The sequence below is a fragment of the Spinacia oleracea genome, chromosome 3, assembly GCF_020520425.1.
Source record: "Spinacia oleracea cultivar Varoflay chromosome 3, BTI_SOV_V1, whole genome shotgun sequence".
Taxonomy (NCBI): Eukaryota; Viridiplantae; Streptophyta; class Magnoliopsida; order Caryophyllales; family Amaranthaceae; genus Spinacia; species Spinacia oleracea.
In genome coordinates, this window is record NC_079489.1 from 86,806,009 (window position 1) to 86,830,504 (window position 24,496).

A 24,496-nucleotide genomic window follows, 5' to 3' on the forward strand; every position below is an offset into this window, starting at 1 on the left:
ATTATCGAATAAAATAATACCTTAGGCTAAATTCTAGTTAATTGAATCTAAGGCCGATCCGAACGTGTTGTGGACTATCTACGGAGGGACTACACTTGGAGTCCTAAACTTGTTCTTGTTCGGTTCGGGAGCAGCTAGGGAGGGCACGCTACAAATGTATGCATCCTAAATTATGCTAATTGTTATGTGTCAATTAATTTGGATTCCTGGCTTTATGGTTTTTCCGCATGAAATATATATGTTTTATATTTGTCATAACTAACAACTTTAACTTCAGAATCCTAAACTATAACTTCGGAAACCTTAACTTTAACTTTAGAATCCTAAACTTTAACTTCAGATGCCTAAACTTTAACTTTAGAATCCTAAACTTTAACTTCAGAAACCCTAACTTTTAACTTTAAAATCCTCAACTTTAACTTTAGAATCCTTAACTTTAACTTTAGAATCCTTAATTAAATTTTAAAATTTAAACATACAACTTAATAAAATAGGACAATGTGTAAAATAAAACCGATTGGAAGACACACATCAAATGAAGAAAGGTAAAATGTTAAAGTAACACTTTTAGCAGTTAAAGTTAAGCTTTCAAAAGTAAAAGTTAGTTTTAAATATATCTATATTAACTTCAGAATCCAAAACTTTAAAGTCAGAAACCTTAACTTTTAACTTTAGAATCCTCGACTTTACCTTTAACTTTATTTTTATTTTTTTATAATCCTAAACTTTAACTTCAGAAACCTTAACTTTAACTTTTCAATCCTCAACTTTAACTTTAGAATCCTTAACTTTAACTTTAGAATCCTTAATTAAATGAAGAAAGGTAAAATGTTAAAATAACACTTTTAGCAGTTAAAGTTAAGCTTTTAAAAGTAAAAGTTAGTTTTAAAGATATCTATATTAACTTCAGAATCCAAAACTTTAATTTCGGAAACCTTAACGTTAACTCTAGAATCCTCAACTTTAACTTTAACTTTAACTTTAACTTTAATATTTTTTTTTTAGATTCCTAAACTTTAACTTCAGAAACCTTAACTTTAATTTTTGAATCCTCAACTTTAACTTTAGAATCCTTAACTTTAACTTTAGAATCCTTAATTAAATTTTGAGGTGATGCACAAGCAGTAATTGACCAGTGCAACACAGGTGATGTCAAAGCCAGTGTTGTGAATATCATTCCACTCTTTCCAACAAACTAGAAGTTGATCCATAGCAATCGCGTTAGTTGAATCTTGCCAAAGAAGTTCCAGAATTTCCTAAAAAAGAAAACAAACAAATTAGTACAACATAAACATTTCCTAAATTTTAATAAATATTTTTTAACTTTACCTAAAAATACCTTAACTTTTACTGAACTACTACACAATTTTAAGAAACTCACACTTTGGCGGACACCAAAATAGAATTTGGAAGGCAGTGAGGCATTCCGCATTTCATTCGCATTTATCATTAACACCCAACACTCAATAATGGGCAGATAGATCTCTTGATCTTCAGCAAGTGACAACATATCTTCTTTTTGTATCATGTGTACTGGATCAAACCAGACCAAAGTTTCCCTAAAAAAAGAAAATCAAAAATCAAAGTTATGCTGTATTAAGTTAAAGTTATGCTTTTTGTACTTAAAGTTAGGATTATGTATTAAACCTTAGCCTTCACTTAGTCAAAATTAAGTTACATTATATAAAACAATTAAAAGACTTACTCTGCATCCACTACGACAGAATCATCCATAAGGCAATAATCAGCAACTTCTTGATACAACTCAGGCATACGTTTCATGTCCCTCTTGTAAAAACGCATGAAATTTCCAACAAGGAATGGTTCAACATTAACCTTACCACATGGAATTCCAACTTTAGCCTTGCCATTACAGAAGAAGAGTGAATAATGGAATGATAACCGATGGTTGGATCGTAAACTTTTAATTCTTTTGAAGTAGTTTTATGACTTGGAAGAGGGGAAACACTTGGAAGAGGGGAAACACTTGGAAGAGGTGCAATCGGCTGCTCAGATAAGTCTGGCTGTATATCAACCTCCAGAGTTGGGCCTGTAGTAGAATAAATGATTTCTTAACATTTAATGTAAAAAGGTTAAAGTTTTTATTGATATTTCTAACTTTTCAATATAGTAAACTGGAATATTAAAGTTAAAGTTGCACCTGCATTGGTCTGCTGAGTTGGATCAGTGATAGCATCAACAATAGGAGGTTCGTCACACTGTACAGCAGTCTCGTTGCCAATTTCGTTGACATTTAGTTGATGAAGAACTTCTTGAATCTTTTCATTTGGACTAACATTCTGAGGTGTAGCAACAGGTATTGCATCACAAGCTACATTCGCCAAACCTCCAGGTATAGACTGAACTGAAAGTACAATCTCAGCCAATTCTTGCATCATGGCATAATACTTTGGATCCAAATCATCATCAGGCAACGATGGAGATGAGCGGCATATCACTGCTAATTTAGCTTCAAGTTGTTTCAAATGGAAATTTGAAACAATGTCCAAATTCCTCTTCATTTTCAAAAACTCCGCATGGATTTCCTTCAAGATTCAGGAAAAGTTAGACGTTTTCAATTAAAAGTTAGACTACTGAAAGTAAAAATTTTGTTTGAAAAGGTTCATGATTTCTACTTCAGAAACCTTAACTTTAACATTAGACACCTTAACTTTAACTTCAGAAACCTTAACTTTAACTTCAGAATCCTTAGCTTTAACTTTAGAATCCTTAACTTTAACTTCAAAATCCTTAACTTTAACTTCAAAATCCTCAACTTTAAGTTCAGAGTCCTTTACTTTCACTTTAAAATCCTTAACTTTAACTTTTGAATCCTTAACTTTAACTTTTGAATCCTTAACTTTAACTTTTGAATCCTTAACTTTAACTTTAGAATCCTTAACTTTAAATTTAGAATCCTTAACTTTAACTTTAGAATCCTTAACTTTAACTTCAAAATCCTCAACTTTAACTTCAGAGTCCTTAAATTTAATTTCAAAATCCTTAACTTTAACTTCAGAATCCTTAACTTTAACTTTAGAATCCTTAACTTTAACAAAAAAATTCAAAACTACAATAAAAAATTTAATAAAACATAAAATAGCTATAAAAATGTTGAGAAGAAACTTACATCAGATGCAATTGATTGAATTACTGAATTTGACAATTGACCATCAGGAATGATGAACCGTATATGGTTCTCATCATCATTAGCGGCACCAATATTGCATGTTCCATCTTTATCCCTAGTACAAATCTTGGCAAAACCATCTTCAAAACCCAACTTTTGACAAACAAGGTAGGTCACAGTATTTAATATACCACTACCAAAGCAAGTTGAATCCTTTTCCAAAACAAGCCTTTCGTAGATTTTGGTACCAGACCAATGCTTCATCAACGGAAGACTACAACTCTCTGCAATGCCCCTGAATTGAAGGCGATGAAAATAGACAACTTGTAAAACCCATAAACAACCACCAACTTTACCCTGGCAGCCTGAAGTTTTATACTTCCTAATAGCTCGACAAAGTATCTCATGGACATATCCACACCAGTCAAGATTCTTTATTTCATCTACATCCTCAAGAACTTTAACTAAACCCAAATCAGCAGTCCTATTAGCTATAGGAGCTAAGAAAACAGAGAATGCAAACATCACAAATATTCGCTTGAACATTTCTCCACTATCCACTAATTCACCCATCTTAATCTCCAACTGATGCAGTGGAATGGTTACATTTTTTTTAACTTGAAAGTATTCTCTCCATTGATTTTTCAAACCTACATCCTTAGTCCTAGTGTTGTTGTCTACAATAGTCTTGTGAGAATGTAATGGGAGAAGAAACACATCATGCACATCAGATGAAGTAAATATGAATTCCTTTACAGCTTCTATTTTAAATAACCAACTAACCGGATCAAAATGATCAATCAACGAGGGAAATAATGTTATATCTAACTTAGAAGTTTGTTTAGGTAAAGAAAACAACCACCCGAATCTAATTTCCGAAACAGCCTTAATTTGATTTGTAGTGAATTTTTGCATGACAGTTGACAAAGAATTTGGTCTACATTGGGTAATCATGTTTGAAGTACTGCAACCCCCATCCAAGCTGAAAAAAAGTTAAACAGGTAAAAGTTAGACTTTTAGCAGTTAAAGTTAGGTTATTAACAGTAAAAGGTTAGGTTTCAGATGACGGAAGACTTTCTTAATATTTACAACAAATACTATAACTTTAACCTACACAACTACAACTTTATATTACAAAGGAAAAAGTTGACTTTTAGTAGTTAAAGTTAGGTGAAAAAAGTCAAAAAGGTAAAAGTTAGACTTTTAGCAGATAAAGTTAAGTTATAAACTATTAAAGTCAGGTTTAAGATGAGGAATTATGTCTTAACTTTAGATCATTTTTGATAACTTTAAGGTACAAAAGTACAACTTTAACATAGAAAAGGTCAATGTGAGAAATAAAACAAATTGGAACACACACATTAATTGAAGAAAGGTAAAAAAAAAAGTAAAAGTTAGACTTTTAGCAGTTAAAGTTAAGTTATTAATTATTAAAGTCAGGTTTAAGATGATGAATTCTATCTTAACTTTATATCATTTCCCATAAGTTTAAGGTACACAAATACAACTTTAACACAGAAAAAGTCAATTTGGGAAATAAAACAAATTGTAAAACTCACATCTGGACATCATTATCAGATTCAACAGGAACATCAGCATCCACCTCAGCCTTAATCCTTGCCTTCTTCCCTTTGGCTTTTATTTCAAGCATCTCAGCCTTAACCTTTACTTTCTTCTCCATGACTCCCAGCTTCTTCTTCCCTTTGCCTGCCGGTTTAACATGAGCCTCATCAACCTCATCAGCCTCATCATCCTCATCATCAGCCTCATCATCCTCATCACCATTACCGTCCTCATCCTCATCCTCATCATCTACATAAGCATCATCTTCATCATCATCATATACATATTCATCTGAATCTGGATAATGTATCTCCTCATCTTCTTGTAAAACCTCCCTCTTATTAGCAATTTTAGTTCTCGGCATGATTCAATGATGTCAAAAATCACTACAAATGTTAAACTCACATTAGATGAAAATTTTGGAAATATAAAAGTAATACTTTTAGCAGTTAAAGTTATGTTATTAATAGAAAAAGTTAGGTCTTAGATGATTGAAAACTGTCTTAACTTTTAGGGAAATTTCCATAACTTTATTATACAAAACTAAAACTTTAACATAGCAAAGTACAACGGTGAAATAAAACAAACTGAAATACTCAATTTAGTTGAAGAAAGGTTGTAGACACCTACTTTTGTCCCCATTCCCGAAAGGGAAAGGTTCGATGATGAAAGCATAAATCTCCACTTGACAACGCATCTCCTATAAAATAAACGAATATCAATTCCCCTTTTCATTTCACCCGAAACCTGCTATTTATGGAAACCTGCTAAAAATAGTAACTGCCGTAAAGGGTAGTTGCTAAACGTAGTAAGAATAAAAAAGATAGAAACCTGTCAGAATTAGGTGTTGCACTCCAACATAAATCCTAAAAGAGATAGAAATTGTAAAAGGAATTCTATTCCTATCGCAGTTCGATAAAAGAGTTAACGTATTAATTAAACTCATAACGAACCTAGAGTTCGTAAAGGGCCCAGACGCATTCCGTCGTAAATTGATACGCACCAAATAACTCGGATTAAGTCTCTTAATGAACTCCGTACTCTAGAGTCCAATCTGACAAAGAATTATGCCAGACCCTATTTTCAACGCCCAGCCCTGGGCGCCGAAAATTCCAGCGCCCAGAGCTTGGCGCCGAAAATACCTGGGACGGATTCTTTTCCTAATCCATTTCGTATTCAAATTCCTGAAAAACTATCTTTCTACGCCACTTTTTCCTATAAATAGACCCCTAAGTTCGACGTGAAAAAGACACACAACAACACATAATTCTATTCTGAGTATTGACTCCAACCCTTAGCCTAAGCCTCTCGCTGTGAAATTGTTCACGCGTTCTGTCGCAATCGATCCATAAATCGAACAGAACGTATCCTGTCCCATAATTGAGATTCGTGAAATAAAAAGGAGAAATAGCAAAGTCAAAGTGGTTAGTTTTCTGAGAACCGTGACGCACCTCTCAAGGGTGCGTCGTAATGTGTCCCTTTTCGATGATTTAACTGCTTTCCTCGCCCTTTTTATGAACTGTTAAACTAACCTAATCTGATTGTTCTATCACGCCTAACAAATATAATATTTTTGGGAAATTGGATTATCATGCTAGGTCCCTTAATGCTATGTAAATCAGATAATCGCGATCGATCTAGTATTATATGTTGCATATTGCTAAAATCAACTCAGATTAGTTTAATAGTTAACGCATGTCCCTTCAATTATTTATGCTGAGCTAGTAAGGATATCCTGCCTCTGGAGTTATCGACGAGCGAAGTACTCCTCTCGGTAGTTACAGTCCCCCGAACCCTCAATCTCTACCTTGCGGGTGTATATTGAGAGATCCCCACACCAGGGATCACAAGGGAACCTACGGCCGTCGTGGTCAAACATAATTGCACTCCCTTTATGTCACGATAACCAGGTTTTGTCAGTTTTTCTCATTGTCGTTAAAAACTGAATGGCGACTCCTATATTACTAGTCAATTGGGTGTATACTCACAGGGAATCCAATTACACTTGATTGAATAAAAAGAATCGTCACACCCACGAGGGACGAGGTCACGCATTAGCCTCGTGCTTTTTCGACCCCCTCACAGTGGCGACTCCACTGGGGATAGTGAAGGAAATACTCGTGCTTGTAGGTAATCAAAATAGCCGATGGGTGAAACGATCCTACCCCGCGTTTATTTCCCCATCAAGTTGGGACGACCTGAAAATCAGCATATTAATGTGAACGGGCAGAACCGCATAACGAATCTCGGCTCCCTCGGGAGTTGGGACTAAGGATACCTTTTTTCGCCAATAGGGGGGTGCATACGCCGCGCATGTTTCCCACTCGGTACTTGTGCAGGTAGTACACCTATCCTGAACTCAATCGCTCGCCCATTAGGTCCCTCTCGCCTGCATGCCCCCTTGGCTTGCATTTGCGGGTTGGCCTCTTGAGCGAAATTCGTCTGTTGAAGACACTACCTCGACCGGGGCATGTGTTGGATCTACGATAGAAGCGGTACCAAGCCAGGCGCAAATACTACCCATAGAAGCCTATCATAAACTACGTGACATATTTAATTTTCAAATCCAAGTTTGTAATGTAGTTATGTGTAGCGAACTATGTGACTATGTTATGATTGTGCGTACGAATAATGCTAGACAAATAATGCTAGAAAACCAACGACCTTAAAAATTGCCCAAACATTCATGAACCAATTGGCCAAAGAGTTATACCAAAATACGTGTTCCGCAAGCCCGAACGATCGCCACAAAAATAAGCGACGCTCGGGATGGCCGTAACGAATCCCACAAACGCTGCACAACGCGTAAAGGACGTTATAAGGCAAGCACGCAAAATTAAAGTTGCAAAAACAAAAGTAGACGAAAACTGAAAACGAGAACCACCCAGGGACGCATTTTCAACGCCCCTGGCTGGGCGCCGAAATTTCTCACGCCCACTGCTGGGCGCTGAAGTCGCTGCCTGGCCTTTTGGTCAGGCATAGCAGCCTCGGTGCCCGCGCATAAAAAATATACGTAGCAAAACAAAAACTTTTCGAAAAAATTGCTGCGAGGGCGTATGAAAAGGCACTCGATTCTAAAAGCGACTAAAAAATAAAAATAAATAACTCTTTGTGTCGTTGTTAGGCCTCCTACGACGACAATGCTCGGCAACAAAACCGAACATGCTAATAACTATGAATGTCACATGGGCAAAGTATTCAAAAAATAATGTTCAAATAAGAGTCTTCAAGAAAAATAATGTTCGAATAAAAAATAAATCCGAGTCTAGACTAGGCTAGGCCAAAGTACAATCCAAATCCTAAGTCTTAGTTGTCTTATCCATAGAATCGGTCCTAATGCTTGGTGTCGTTCTGCAAGTCAAAAGGTTAAACCATATTGAGTCTCCCTTCCTGACATTTAAATCAATAAGCACCCATATGTAATTGTCATCCCTTGCTAAGAGTCTACGGCCTCAATACTCTCTCTCACCAATAAAAGAATATATTATTTGCAAAATGGAAACAGTCACATTCTGAACATCATTCCCACATAGTCGCACAACCCCCAAAGTGAACCTAAGGTGTCAATACCATTAGCAAAAATTAATGGCCTCAAGGATTATAATCACATTGGGTCACGACTATCATAGTCCTCTCGAGCCACTCACTCCTTTAAACACTTTTAAGTACGGACTAAAAGATTTTCCATGAATGCAACATGACAAACCATGAAAATACCCAAATCGGCATGCCATAAGGCTACCATTGGGGTAAAGCAATACACACTAAGAGAGAAGTCGCACTAATGATTCTAGTCTTGCAAAAATAAAAATTCGATCTCCCCAACTAACTACCTTGCCAACATTAAGCAAAACGGCGCATGACAAATGAACACCCAAGGGTTAAAATCTAAAGTGTCAACCAACGAAAGTTATGGTTCAATTAGCCTAAGTCTGAGAGTCGCTTGGTCAAGTATTATAGGCTTACGCCGCGTCATTATTTTGTGTCTAGGCCACCTCCTTATATTCCTACACGGGTTATAATCAGAAAGATTAATGAAAGTTTGAGTCTAAGTCACAACTTCCCATTAAATCCCGTAAAACCGGAATCTGAAAAAGAACAAAAAAAATATTTCGATGTAATTCTTTCGTTAAATTTCAATAAGGTAAAAATAACATTTTGAATCCACGCTATTTGCACTTTTTAAGAAACGACTAAATACGCTTGCAAAGTAAGACAATTTAAAGGTCCACCCTAGGCCCTAATAAAGTTAAAGTCCACCATAGGCCTACTAAACGAGGCTCACTCAGTCTCGCCTCGTGACTCAAAGACCACAACCATCTACCTTTTAGCCCAAATAAAATTGATTGAAGGATTTATGTTGGGGAGAAATCCCAAGCAAAAAGGAAAAAATAGAAAAGGGAGAGCGAAAAGAGCAAGCCACGAAATTCTTAAAACAGAGAGAGAAAAGGGAGAGCGAAAAGAGCGATCCATGAAATACTTAGCCCGTACCTCCCAAAGTGCGGAATTTACCCAAGCAAACGAAGGAAAAGAATTGAGTCAACCAATCCAAATCATAAAATTCTACGATGTCTACCCTTTCCAATCCTTATGTTCTTAGACGCTTTCGCTCTGGGGCCCCTGTTCAGCTCATTTAACCCGTCCATGTTCTCATCACCATAACCCAAGAAACCATTACCTCGACTCTTGTTCTCGAACTTGTTGTCAACCGCAAACCACGCACGGCCATTGACACGTGCGTCATACCCATTATTTCCAAAACCTGCTCTTACACCACCATTAGCACAAGGACCATATAACTTATTTGGATACATCCTGTTGATATACCCTTGAGCCATCCCCATGCTATTCATTGGCCTTGGTTGATGTAATCCTCATGCTTGACCAATACCTATACAAATTATCCTATCTCATTCAACCCATCTTTCAAGCCGTCTTGAGTCACAAACACAAAAAAGGAAAAAAATGAAAATTGCAAAAAAAAATAAAATGTGAATAATAAAAAAGAAACTTTGCAAAAGCGCCTCTAAAAGTCTAAAAAAGAAAAATGAAGCATTTAGCGCACCAAAAAAGAATCCGTCCCAGGAGTCATTTTCAGCGCCCAGAGCTGGGCTCCGAAATCTTTAGCGCTCCTGCCTGGGCGCTGAATCTCTCTGCTCGCCAAATTTTGTCCAGAAGTGCTCGTCATTTTATCCGCACATGCACGGAAAAATAACGAACACTTGGAGGGGTACAGCACGTATTCAGATATACGTACCACCAAAAAATATACATGTACTCAAAAAAAAATATATATAACAAAGTTTTGGCTTACGGCAAGGCAGCGGATTAAAATAATAAAAAACTTCACTTATTCTACCGTTTCAAATAATATGTTTCCACCTCAGAACGTACTTGTTTAAAATCGGCATTCTAAGAAACCATTTTCTAGGCTAAGAACTACGCAAGACCTGATTCCAAATTAAATCTATTTAAGGCGGATACGTAGGCAATCCATGATTCGGTCCAACCAATTTGCAAAAATATTAAAGCCTATAGAATAACAAGAATAAAAAATAGAAGTCCCTTATTGAAATTTAATTACTTGCAATCCAAGTCGAAAGAAAAATTTAAATCAAAGGAAGAATCCAAGTCACCAAGATGCCAAAACGTGCATATATCGAAAAATAATAAGGGCACGTACCCTTGCCAGAAGGAGCACTCACACTCCTAGGCACTTAGCCAAGACTCAAAACACCGCTTTGCCTCAATTGAATGGGGGCTAGCGCAAGCGTCCATGACCTCTAAAATACTCGACTTGACCCTCCCTAAAGCGAACTAACTCACCTAAAGACTTTCTTTCACCACCAGACATAGTCGTTCGCTTGAAGACCTTCTTTCACCACTAGACACAGTCATAGTCGCCGACAAGTAGTAAAGGCAATAAGCTTGCAATAAAGAGATCGTTCTACGGCATTGCCCCATCGTTCCTTCGAACTCAGGGCACCCGTTCATGGTAATTCAAATACTTGCGAATCCCCTTTGAAAAAAAAATCAGACATTGTCAATAGGACTTGGCACTTAACCAAGGCTCACCCTACTCAGACATATGACACGGACATCTAAAATCCAAATTTAAAAAGCATCGTTAATGGGAAGACATAATAGCAACTGGGGGCTAAAAGATTGAAATGAAAGAGATAGAGAAGGAACTAAGTATACCTTGACCTTTTATACAGACATACACCAAGTAAATCTAAGTCAATTTGAAAACGGTTTATATTCCCGCAATTCTGGAAAAGATGGCCTTAAAAACCTAAAGCATATGCCAAACGGGCATAAGTATATCTTGACGCCTGCACCCTGGCTTCCAACAAATCCTTAGACAGCATCCCAAAAATCGTAACAGTATTTTGATTCACTTATGTAATCCTGTACGAACCCTTCTATAAATCAACTTGCTTAGGACACCTCGGATTGTACACAGTAGGATTCGGATTTTAAATAACTTCCAAATAATTTTCAAAGACTTCTTCGAACATAATAAAGAGTCGTTGGTTTAATTTAAGTATGCGTTTATCCCGATGTTGCGAATGAGTCAAAAATATTTCTAAATATGATTATGGGTAAAGAAAGGCACCTAGATTTTGGACAAGGCACACTTCAACATGTGACTACCTTGACCATGGCAATGTCGCATAATACGACATTTACAAGAGAAGTAGCAGATTACTACTCGAACGTACCTCGCACTAAACGAGTCTGGTTCGAACTATTCATGATCCGTGTCACCATGAATGCATAAAGGCGTATGCAAAGCATTATAGCACCAAGCCAATCCCGTAGCTACAATTGGGGGCTTGAGAAAAACACTCTAAAAATGCTCGAAATGACGATTTTATCGCAAATTCTCGACGCTAATGCTATACATACATCATAGGGGCACAATCCTAAGGTTTGATCGTGTAAAACGAACCTTAGAATGGCTACAACCCCTCCCAAATTCTAAGCGCTACTTAGAATATATAAAGTCACCCCACTAACAAGGGTAACTGAAAATCGCGAGTCACCAAAACTCCGATCAAACTACTGCACATAACGCTCGCCCTATAAAGCGCCCGTTACACAGTCTACATCGTTCCAAAGCAAAAACGAAAGAAAAACATCAAGGATAAGAACTGTCAAAATATACCCAGAAATCATTTTCAACGCCCAGAGCTGGGCGCCGATATCTTTAACGCCCCAGCCTGGGCGCTGAATATCTCTGCTTGCTAAATCTTGCCCTGATATAAAAACAAGAAAGAAACACCTATGAATCCTCGCATCGAACGAAGTAATAAGCCGTGAAAACCCACGCAGAAGGTGCTAGAGCACCTGAACAAGGCATGATGAAATACTCCAATGGAAATGATATCCCAACACCTGGAAGAATGTTCTAAGACACGCCGTTAGGCCACACAAGCCTACGTCGCACCATAAGTTCAACCGTCCCACGGTACAAGTCTAAAAGAAGAGTAAGGCATGTTGCACTAATGTAGGCACGACCAAGAGCACGTGTAAAAGAGGCAAAGACTACTTATCGCCCAAATTCAAAATGCAAGCCACACGACTTCTACATTAAGGATTAAAGGTAGCAAAATATTACCTACCACGGAAGGGATAACTCGCACCTACACGAGCGGAACCCCAAGGCATCTTTCTCGAAAGAACCTACAAAAATCGTACGCCAAAAGGAAGCATCCCAACATGCATACTTGGGAGCTCCAAGCTACGAAACAACCATAGCAAAATAAAAAAAAATCTCGAAGCAAATGTTTGGACAATCGAAAGGGCACGATGTTTGAGCCCACTTCATGAATGGGCCTGAACCCTATCAAGCTTCTAAGCAAACTATTCAAAATCAGTCGTTGCTCAAAAAAATGAAACAATTCAAGCAATCTGATTAATGGACCGCACACAACGGCCATTCTATGAACGCTCGTTCGCACATACATATCATCATTCACAAACACGTTCAAAAAAAATATAAGAGCGATCAAAGTCTTACACCTCAAGGTATGTTCCTCGGGCCATATAGACTCGCCCAACTATCGCAATAACTGTACGCCTTAAGAGCAACAATTCCTTAAAATAATCGCCCCAAAGCAACAAACACCGTAGTCCACCAATCGGCTACGGCTTCTCAAGAAAATCATCACGTTCTAAAAACAAAGAAAAAAACAAAAGAAGAGAGAATACATAGAACTTCCAAGTGAAATAAGCGAATGAACAAGAGGCCAACTATGTCATCAAGAAACCTCGCCAGAAATTATTTTCAGCGCCCAGCGCTGGGTGCCGAAATCTTTAACGCCCAGGCTTGGGCGCCGAACATGATCACAGACCTAAAAAAAAAAACAGCTCTGACTTCTATAGGGCCCTGCCATATTCATTCGACTTTAAAATTGCCGAAAGTCGCACCTCACGGCTTTGTTAAAAGTAGCACGCCACTACAAAGATCGCTCGCACTTACGAGCGCAATCCCAAACACGATCAAGGACATTACGAAATGCGTATCCCCAAGGAACCTCTTCAATAAGAAATGACCGTCAAGCACGAATTCTTGGGGGCACGAAAGAAAATATAGAGTATACAAATTTAAAAACAATATTCCCAGACTACGCTATACGAAGTCCCGTGTTTGGATGTCTCAAAAAATAAAAAATAAACCGGTTTACGATCTCAAGACAAAGGTCGCCGTTGATACCTATACATAGTCCCCTAATCAAGGACCCAGGTAGTGGCTAAATTGAGCCGTAAGGACTAACTCAAAACCATAAAGGATGATGACCACAAGACAATGGTCCGTCTAAGCATGTTGTCAACCCACATTCAGGTTGCAACTAAATCCGAGCATCCCTCGAAAGAATTCACTCCTGCAAGAATAAATGAAAAGAAATTCTCAAAAGAAATCACAAGAAAAGAAATGAAATAGGGACTTGCCCACCTTAATCGGGCAAGATCGCGGCACACGAATCCCAAATCGAAAAAACGAATTCAGGTTCGCTCACCTCCAGCGAGCGGGGTGTCCACCCTCAGAGGACAGGGCTCGCCCACCCTCAGCGGGCGGGGTATGCGTCACTAGCCGCGCAGGTCCTCAGTTTTCGAAAAAAATAAAGTCTTCAAAATTAAGACAGGCTCGCCATCTTCAGCCGGCGGGGTCTACGTCACAAACCGCGTAGGTCCTTATTTTCAAAAAAGCAAAAAAAATTTCAAAATAGATTCGTCCACTTCTATCGGACGGGGTGTCCACCCTTAGCGGACAAGGTTCGCCATCTTTAGGCGGCGGGGTCTACGCCACAAACCGCGTAGGTCCTTATTTTCAAATTTCAAAAACAGATTCGTCCACTTCTATCGGACGGGGTGTCCACCCTTAGCGGACAGGCTCGCCATCTTTAGCCGGCGGGGTCTGCGCCATTAAAACCGCACAGGTCCTTAGTCGCTGCAGCGATAACTTTTGCTGGATTTTCCTTCGTTTTACGTCCTATAAAAACAAGGGTGCTGGATTTTCCTTCGTTTTACGTCCTATAAAAACAAGGGGGTTTTCTCGTTTAACTAGCCTTGAAAATGAGAATCTTTAAAAAAAAAAATTACCTCGTGATTGGGCTTGGCCAGGCCCAATTACACTTTATAGCTTTGATTTCGAAAACATCTGTAGCTACTCCCAATGACAAAGTGAGGGAGTTTCTACGCACCTTTAGATCCTTCCAATGACAAAGTGAGGAAGTTTCTATACTATCAGTTGACAAATCCCAATGACACGTGAGGGATATGTCGACACTTCAAGTGATGACCCTTAAGTCAAATGTTATCACTCGGGGGCTCGTGAGACCCTCGCAAAACAGGTCACATATACCATGGCTTGTGTGACGCACTCCGTCTAATACTTTGACCATCGTCTTACTCCAAGACTCAGTCAAAGTGAAGGAAATAATGCCCTTGGTCCAAGTATGCATTCTATGTTAAGTCTAATAAATGCGGTTCAGTATTAATTAACAAGTTAATAATTCAGTGAGATCAAGTGAGCTGAATGCCTAGCTAGAGGCCGCTTCAGTTCAAGTGGAATTGATGATATTAATCCACAGCTTACTCTTGACTGAACCCGTAGGGTCACACAAATAGTACGTAAACGGATCAAGTATTTAATGGCATTAAATACTCCATCTATGAATATTCGGAACCGACGGATCTTGGTTTCAGTGGGAGCTAAGATCGTCACAGGCAAGAAATGAATACTCCGGAAACGATGATATTGCCGGAAACGGAAATATGGATCGTATCGGAAATATAAATATTATCCAAGTCGTAGATGTTGCCGGAAACGGAAACATGGTACGTATCGGAAAATATTATCGGAAATGGAAATATTGCCAGAATCAGAAATATTGCCGGAAACGGAAATATTGTCAGAATCGGAAATATTACCGGAATCGGAAAATAATTCCGGAAACGGAAATATTAAATATTTGTTCGAAACGGAAATTAATTCCGGAATCGGAAATATTAAATATTGTTCGTATCGGAAATGAATTCCGGAATCGGAAAATTTAATCGGAAGCGCATCGTACGAATAAGCATCGGACGAGGCCTGCCGGACGAGGCCCAGCACGAAGCCAGGCCATCGCCCAGCAAGCCAAGCGCGCCGCACAAACAGCCACGCCAGGCCCAGCAGGCTGCGCAGCGCGCACAGCGCGCACAGCACGCGCAGCGCGCAGCGCGCGCGGGCGCTGCGTGGGCTGCTGCTTGTGCGCACGCATGGGCGGCCCATCGTGGCTGCCGTGTGTGCCTGTGTAAGTGTTTGTGTTCGTGCACATTTCCTAAAACGTGCAGAGTTCGGTTAATGATTAAATTCCTAATTCTATTTGATAAATTAATTAAATTAGAGTTCTTGTAGGATTCTAGGTTTAATTAATTTGTATCTGAATAGGATTCCAATTCCCTTTCCATAACCCTATAAATATGTGGCCTGGGTTCACAATTTATAACGAGTTTCAAAGTATTCAAAGTGAGTTTTTGAGAGAAAAATTCAGTCACACATTTGCCTATAAAGTGCCGAAAATAATAGTACCTTAAGGGCGATTCTAGTTGGTCAATCTTAAGGCGATCCGGACGTGCTGTGGACTATCTACGGAGGGACGACACTTGGAGTCCTAAAGACTTGTTCTTGTTCGGTTCGGGCGCAGCTAGGGAAGGCACGCAACAAAGAGTATGCATCTAATCTATGCTAAATGATTATGTGTAAATAATATGTTTTCCTGGGTTTATGGTTTTTCCGCATGATTTATGAATTGTCATATGTATCATAACCTAACAGTGGTATCACGAGCCCCTTATTATTTTCATAATCTAAATTGCATGAACATGGTTAAATATTACAAATTTGCAAGAATTAAAAGGGGTGATTAATTTTCGTAATTGTTAATTAATTGCAAATTGCGTTTATTTAATTATACGTACGCAGTTTTTCGGCAGTTTCTTCGTTACTCATCCGAATTGAGTGATTTTTGTGTCAATTCCGCATGTAAAAGGCATTCTAAAATTTTGACAAAAACAGTATTTTTCTGCCGAACCCAGAATTCTCAAATTCGAAGCCCAACTATGACTTTTCGAAGGTTTTAGTTTTTCGAATGCAAAATTTCGTAAATTTAAGATGTTAAATTAAATATTTGCGATTCTTGTTGATAAATCTTGAATTTTTGATTGACCTACTGCATATGTTTAACAAGTTTGAATGCCTAGTCTTGTTAATTATGCAACTAATTTGTAATTATGATTAATTTGTTGAAAATTAGAATAATTTAGAATTAATTTGATTTTCATAATTAATTGTAATTTAATTAGAAACCTATGATTAAAAACCACCATAAAAATTGTAAATTTATGATAAATTTTAAATTTTTATGACCTAGACTTGAATCCATAACAATCGGAAATCAATTGGATAATAAATTTTCGATTTTTCGCCCTAAAATTATGAAATTAATAATATTTATTAATTTGTCATTAATTTTATAAATTTTAAATTTTTTTTATGCGATTCGTTCATAAAACTTGCACGCACAAAGCAATGGACGCTTCGTGTTACCCTTAAGGGGTGTTGTATAATGCGGGCATGCGACGACGAGCAAGGGAGCTCGTCGCCCGTGCGGCACGAATGCAATGAGCAAGGGCGTAGTGCACGAGCACAAGGCAGCAGCCCTGCCTTGTGTCGTGTGCCACGAGCAATGGACGAATGGGCATGGGCGAAGGGCGAGCCAAGGCAGTCGCGTGTGGGCAGCAAGCGAGCTGCGCCACAACGCGCGCTGCCTCGCACAAGAGCGCGCAGCCTCGCGCGCAGCGAGCGCAAGCTCGCGTGCCACGAGCGCTGCGCCTAGCATTGCTCGCGCGCACAGCGAGCGATGTCGCCCGCCCAGCGAGCGATGTCGCGCGCCCAGCGAGCGATGGCTCGCCCGCCCAGCGAGCGATGTCGCGCGCCCAGCGAGCGATGTCGCGCGCCCAGCGAGCGATGGCTCGCGCGCCCAGCAAGCGATGTCGCGCGCGCACTGCGAGCGATAGCCCGCGTGCGATGAGCGCTGGCGCGCGCAGCGAGCACCAATGCATGCGGAGGTTGCGATAGGGATGCGGCAGCTATGCGACGAGCGCATGGGCTGCGCGCACATGGCCAGCAATGGCTGTGTGCGTGCGGCCCATGGGCGTGCAACGCGTAGGGTGTTTGCGTTACGATTAGATCGTTTTGAATGTTTAATTTGAAAATTTCAGTTCACGTAATTTTAATTAATTTTAAAATTAATAATTTAAATTATTTTCTTGGATTTTAATTTTGAATATTATAATTATAATAAATGTTATTTATTCTAATTATTTTACTAAAATTAAAATCATGAATTAATTTAAATACGACTGAAATTAAATTAAACTTTTTGGATTCAATTATAAATTTATATGAGCTTTAAATTTTAATTAAATTTGTATGTTTCCGGTTAGACTAGAAATACATTTTTATGTTTAAAATTGGTAAAGCATATGAATTTATTGGTTTAAGTGGGAGCGCTTTTTAGTCATAAACTCTTGATTAGGTCTACAAATCCTTAAGGTTAAAACAACTTGATTAGAATTAATAAGGACTGAATAATTGGTAGATTATTGGTGCCCTTGATTAATTACTGCAAATGTTTACGTGATGCATAATGTGTTTTACTAACCAGCTATGTGGGCCATTCATGATAATGAATGGGTGAATGGTATATATTGTATATGTACTGTTTTGCAGGTTATGAAGTGACTAGTATGGCCCAAATAGGATAGAAAATATGGTCTGCGTACCATTAATTTGAATGTAATTGGTCTAAAGTACCAAAGTTATTTTTCAATTCAAATATGGTCTGCGAACCATCAAATAGTTGTAATTAGTTATAGCTTATCCTATTTGAAGAAAATGGTGCCTCCCACGGAGATTTTCAAGACGGACTTTGAAGTCAAAGCTTCAAGATGAAGTCGGGCCATACTAGATCACAAATATCTTATGCATGTTTTAAGTTATTTATTGTTTTAAATATGTCTTAAAATGCATGAGATCAAAAGCTTGATTATGTTGCATGATTAAGGATTTTAGTTCACTTAAAATCTAACCAACATAGTAAGAGCCTTAAGTTCCAAACTTAAAAATTGAGTTAAAAGGTGCCATGCCAAAATATACACTTGCTTGGATATCCTTTACATCAATCTAGTAATAGTTTTCGCTCAGCGAGGTGTTACTTATTGGTCCTAAAGGGGCAAGGTACACAAATAATTGTGAGTACATGTTAGTTTTGGTGAAACTCAACGATATAAGTAAGGAGTCCTTTTATGTCGTGGCAAAATCGATAGGTTTACCTAACAAGTTCTTAGACGTACCTATCAACCAAGAGTAGTTTCTAGACTATTAGCAAAAGGCTTTTGCTTACCTAAGATGTTTTAGGATTAAGTCGACAAACTGTGCTTAGTTCTTCAATGATTTTAGGGTCTTGGAATCATTTTATTCACACCTGCCGGAACAATAAAATCGAATAAAATGCTAATAACTTGTTTGAATTGCATGGTTGCTTTAATTTCAAGTTATTATTCATGATAAATGTTTAAACTTTGCATGCTTCAATGTATGTTTTAATTATTGTTTATAATTAAATATCTTGCACTGCAATAAATCCTTTTAGAAAGGTAACAGTAAATTTCCTCGATTGGTAGTGAATCCAAGAACGATTCACGGAAAAGAGAGAAAGTGAGAAATTTAAAATGTACGTTTCTTATATCGACTTTTATGGTTGTTTTCGAATATCAAAATCGAATGGCAAACCAATTGGTGCTTGTGAATTCAAAATACAATGTAGTTTTGAGATCATAAAGCATTGAGTTTAAACGCTCAGCCTTACCAATGGTTAACAACCTAATATCTTTGTCCATTTATTTCTCGAATGAGTCTAGTCCCTAGACATTCGAATAGATCGATACTTAGAGAACTTTAGAAGCTTCTGGTAAGATCATCTAGTTGAAACAAAATATTCAACATAAAATGGTAAAGAACCTTGTTGGTGACATTAGACATGTCTAACAAAGTATAAAAGTCAACACTAAAGAATTCAATTCTTAAGACTATAAGAAAGGGTACAAGAAATAGGAAAACGAGGAACAAATGAAAGGAATTTACGATTCCGTTTCTACCTATAAGTTTATGTTTAAAGAGAAGTGACCTAGCAATCAAACTTCCTTGGTATCATATACCGCTTGAGGTTCTTACTTCGGTAATAACTCAAACAATGGAAGCTAGGATACACCAATGACCTACAAGTGGGAAATAAAGCATGGCAATGCTACATTAGTTGTAGGGTCATCTAGTTTGTTTTAAGTCCTTTCAAAGGCTGGAACTTAATGGCTATTTTGTTCCATAATCAGCATACCTAAATTTCTGTTTTTCAAAACACAGAAAAACTCACATTCAAGAAAAACAAAAACAATGTTTGTTTGTTTATTTGAATGAAATGGTCAATTACAGATTGAGTCAATATGTTTGATTAAAACAAACAACTCTTTAAAGAACTTTACTAGGTTCAAATCAACTTCTTGATTTGAGTTCCACTAATCTTTGGCATTGTTGCTTAGACCATATCAACAAGTTAACATTAAAAAGCTCTATTTTGATGGACTTTTGAAAGTTGGTTGATTTCTAGATCAACTTAAGACAAGCTAGTCTTACTTGTTGAAAGTAACAAAGAATATGAACTATTGTTAGAACGCCTAGACGATAGAGTTCAAAGCTAAAGAAAGGTTTTATGACTTTATTATTTCACATGGATTTGAGTGAATATAGGTTTATTTACTCAAATGTGATATAAGTTGAATCTGTTTGGCTAGTTCAAAGATTCAGAGGTATAAAATCCACTTGGCAAGAAATCATAAAGATCTAGGTTAGATCATGTTGATGATTACTTGAGACCAAATATGATCATCAATGATTGTGTGTTGTAATTTCACAATCTAGCTCCATAAGATATGGCATATCTACGTTGGAATGATCGAAGTCAATTAGTACTTGATTCGATCAATGATGAATCATAAAGACTTTTCCTATAATTTCTAAAACAAAATGCTCAACTACCACCAAACTAAACCAAATTCGTCAAAGCTATTGAAAAGTAATTTCAGGATATCTTTTCAATTATATATATCTAAAGAGTTGCTAAACTCAGTGGGAGCTTAGTGTTTGTTATTCAACAAACTAAGGCCCAAGTCTAGATATATGTTTCATTGTGATTTATTCAAATGAGACACAAGGGTATTGTTTCTACCACGAATTTTTGAGAACATAATGTTTGTTTGCTCGAAATAATGTCCTTTTGGAGATTCGTTTCCAAAATGACAAGTGGGAGAAAATAGACCTCGAAAATCTTCGAGGCGAACAACAAACATAAACGGACATTCCGGAGGCTTTTCGAAGTGCTTCAGAAAATCCGAACTTATTCTGTAAGGACTTTTACAAGTGGCTTTAAAGAATAAACATCTCTTAGAAGACTTTACAAGTGCTTCAAGGAGAACAGAATATTCAAAGGACTTTCAAGTGACTATTGATATTCTATTGTTTGATGTTCTATACCCAAGTAGGCATAGAGTTCAACTCACTGAAACTATGCAATTCTTCTATTAGATAGTGAAGAAACCTACAACTTACAGTCAAACTATTATCATGTAGATTAATGAGTTTGTGACCTGTAAGAAAGCTATGACGAAACCCAGATTCCCTAAAATGGTTAGAGGCCATATATAGACTCAAATGTTTTAAATGGTTAGAGGCCATAAAACATACTCAATGTTTTGATGACAAAATTGAAATTTTGTTGATTTGCAAGAATAGTTTCACACCTATTGGTTGCAAAGTTTGTTTTAAGGATAAAAACCATCAAACATGAAATTGTGTTCACACACAAAGCTAGATTAGTTGCTAAAGGTTACAAGCAAATTCACGATGTGTATTGTGTTGAAACCTCATGCAAAATCGTAATGCTTAAGTCTATAATTCAAGCAATGATTGCATATCGGTACATATAGCAATTGGATGACAAAACAATTCCTCAATAAAATGTTGGAATAAACTATGTACATGGTATGTCATAGGATTTGTGGATCCAAATAAATGCTTGAAAAAGAAAGATAGCTTATGAAATCTAAGTACAGATTTAAGCAAGCAATTGGGAATTAGAAATGTATTTTAGTGAAGCTAATAAGTATTTTAGTTTCATAAAATGTACATGATTCTTATAGATATATAAGAAGTTTAGTGGGAGTACTTAAAACTTAATTGGTCCTATGTGTATTACACACATATCTCTCTATTGTGAAATAACATTCAAATGCTAATAACTTAGATTTGAAATAATTCATCAATGATGGACCATGGCGAAACTTAGTACATACTGGGTATTAAGATCTATTTACAAAAATCTTATGATATTGTTTTGGATTAAGTAATGGCATTTACTAAATCAAACACGAAAGTCTCCATTGGAGATATTCGACCCATGTGAATAAATCTAAGTAAAGGATGTTTGAACTATGTATAAGCATTTACTAAGTTAAACATCAAAGAGTCTAAATGAGATTCTTAACCTATATTATATGTCAAAGAATTTAGCTGGATTCAGTATCTGCTGAAATTGAATAAGCTAAAGTTACATGAATAGAATTCAATTGGGAATTATTCTGCAAAAGAATTTATCATGTATGATATAATATGAGGATCGCCAAAAACGTATCGTATGACTTTAGCCATGACGAACATATACCAATCTCTATTGATCTAAGTGAAGATCAACTAGATTGAGATCAAGAATACTTATGGTACTTGAAAAGGTACATAGGAATAGTTCTTGATTCAAGGAAATAAAGATATGCTAAATATTGATGCTACACGCAGAAACACTGGCAAAGGATCAAGCAAGACCCCTTTGGAGTTAACCATTGGCAAGGACGAGCTATAGAGCATCGTGTTTTGAAATGGCAACATGGGTTGGAGACCATGAGTTGTTGCGTGGGAAATTAAAATAATGATTTCTATGTTCTAAGATATAGTTGAGAGTATTCCACATATCTGTGAACTGCTTGGATAAGTAATTCCAAACAAAGCATCACTAGCAACCTATAAAGTTGAAGTAAAAGTAATTATTGCCTAAGAAGCAATAAAACAGGGTTGTTTAAAGTTCTTCACTGAACTTGGGTAGATCACCTATCTGCTGGCTTGATGATTCTTCATTGAAAAATGCGTAGAACCACTCTTGAAGCAAGAAAAACGTCTGCTAACTTGATGGTTCTTCATTGCAAAATGAGTAAAACCACCATCGAAGTAAGAAAGACTAGATCACATAATAAACAAACTCGAAAAGATCTTATCATCATATCTCGAAGAACATTCGATGAAAAGGATATTAAAGATTGGCAAAGCATGATAACTAAACCTATGCAACAAGTGAGAAGCAACACTCACATTGTAGCACTGGAAATCAAGCATAGCTTTGAATTCCATGAACTGTTTTAGAAGATGGGTTTGAGGCCCATGCTTGTAAAACATTGGGGTTGAACATTTATCATATATGAAATGTATTTTCATATTCCATTTAATCTTGGTTTAGTATTAAATGATGAGTCCCTTCAAATTTGACGATATATTCAAGATAGACTGTCAGGACCAGTCCTGTGACTAAGAAATGTCTATCAAGTGAACTTGAATGTTAAAGGTTGAAAATGGTCCCTGGTCGGAGTTTTCTATAAAATTGGACGCATAGAAAACGTTAGACGATTAGAATGCAAGATGACTAGTAGTTCTGTTTCTTGAACTATGTGGACATGGCAATGTTATAATCATTTGCATAGATACTTACTTTGGGAAGACTAGTATCGGACAAGACCTATGAAACTTTACTGTAAGAGATGAAAATCTGTCATAAGTAAATTTCATTAAATTATTAGACACTAAATCCTCAATACCTGAGTGATTTGAGATTACTTGTTTGAGAACCGGTTGCTTTGACGTTGACCAACCGTCGCACCGTAAAAGGAGGCTATAAAGGCAACGCTCAGGTAATCACCTATCAAACGAAGTCTAATCTCAAGATCGCAAGATTGGGATTGTCCTCCCATAAATCGGGATGAGATGCTTAAAAGTTGTACAAGGCCACTCGGAGAGCTAGAAACTGTGAAATGCATGGCCGTGCTCGGATGAATCATAGGCTATGATTATCTGTTTATTTGATCAGTTGAACTCTGAAACCGAGGAACACCTCTGGACATAATAAGGATGACAACTCTTACCTTATGTTCAAGAGCAAGCATCGAGCGACAAAGGAATTAGGAAATGCACACTTGTCCCTAAGGACAAGTGGGAGACTGAAGGAAATAATGCCCTTGGTCCAAGTATGCATTCTATGTTAAGTCTAATAAATGCGGTTCAGTATTAATTAACAAGTTAATAATTCAGTGAGATCAAGTGAGCTGAATGCCTAGCTAGAGGCCGCTTCAGTTCAAGTGGAATTAATGATATTAATCCACAGCTTACTCTTGACTGAACCCGTAGGGTCACACAAATAGTACGTAAACGGATCAAGTATTTAATGGCATTAAATACTCCATCTATGAATATTCGGAACCGACGGATCTTGGTTTCAGTGGGAGCTAAGATCGTCACAGGCAAGAAATGAATACTCCGGAAACGATGATATTGCCGGAAACGGAAATATGGATCGTATCGGAAATATAAATATTATCCAAGTCGTAGATGTTGCCGGAAACGGAAACATGGTACGTATCGGAAAATATTATCGGAAATGGAAATATTGCCAGAATCAGAAATATTGCCGGAAACGGAAATATTGTCAGAATCGGAAATATTACCGGAATCGGAAAATAATTCCGGAAACGGAAATATTAAATATTTGTTCGAAACGGAAATTAATTCCGGAATCGGAAATATTAAATATTGTTCGTATCGGAAATGAATTCCGGAATCGGAAAATTTAATCGGAAGCGCATCGTACGAATAAGCATCGGACGAGGCCTGCCGGACGAGGCCCAGCACGAAGCCAGGCCATCGCCCAGCAAGCCAAGCGCGCCGCACAAACAGCCACGCCAGGCCCAGCGCAAGGCCAGGCCCAGCAGGCTGCGCAACGCGCACAGTGCGCACAGCACGCGCAGCGCGCAGCGCGCGGGCGCTGCGTGGGCTGCTGCTTGTGCGCACGCATGGGCGGCCCATCGTGGCTGCCGTGTGTG

At 37.7% G+C, this 24,496-nt stretch overlaps 1 protein-coding gene across 4 annotated transcripts in view; it reads right to left on the reverse strand.

Annotated features, from left to right (window-relative positions):
* LOC110794102 (uncharacterized) overlaps positions 1-24,496 on the reverse strand; it is a 33,028-nt gene continuing 8,532 nt past the window's right edge. For 2 of the 4 annotated variants that reach the window (XM_056840553.1, XM_056840551.1), the window contains 6 exons: positions 4,690-5,079; positions 3,131-4,112; positions 2,162-2,546; positions 1,706-2,050; positions 1,382-1,559; positions 8-1,256 (listed from right to left, as the gene is read on the reverse strand). In XM_056840553.1, coding sequence (XP_056696531.1) covers positions 1,779-2,050; positions 2,162-2,546; positions 3,131-4,112; positions 4,690-5,057 — 2,007 coding nt within the window. In that variant the 5' untranslated portion in view covers positions 5,058-5,079 and the 3' untranslated portion in view covers positions 8-1,256; positions 1,382-1,559; positions 1,706-1,778. Of the gene's footprint in view, positions 1,257-1,381; positions 1,560-1,705; positions 2,051-2,161; positions 2,547-3,130; positions 4,113-4,689; positions 5,080-5,323; positions 6,266-24,496 lie in introns of those variants that run through there. The other 2 variants (XM_056840552.1, XM_056840554.1) reach the window with 2 other exon arrangements.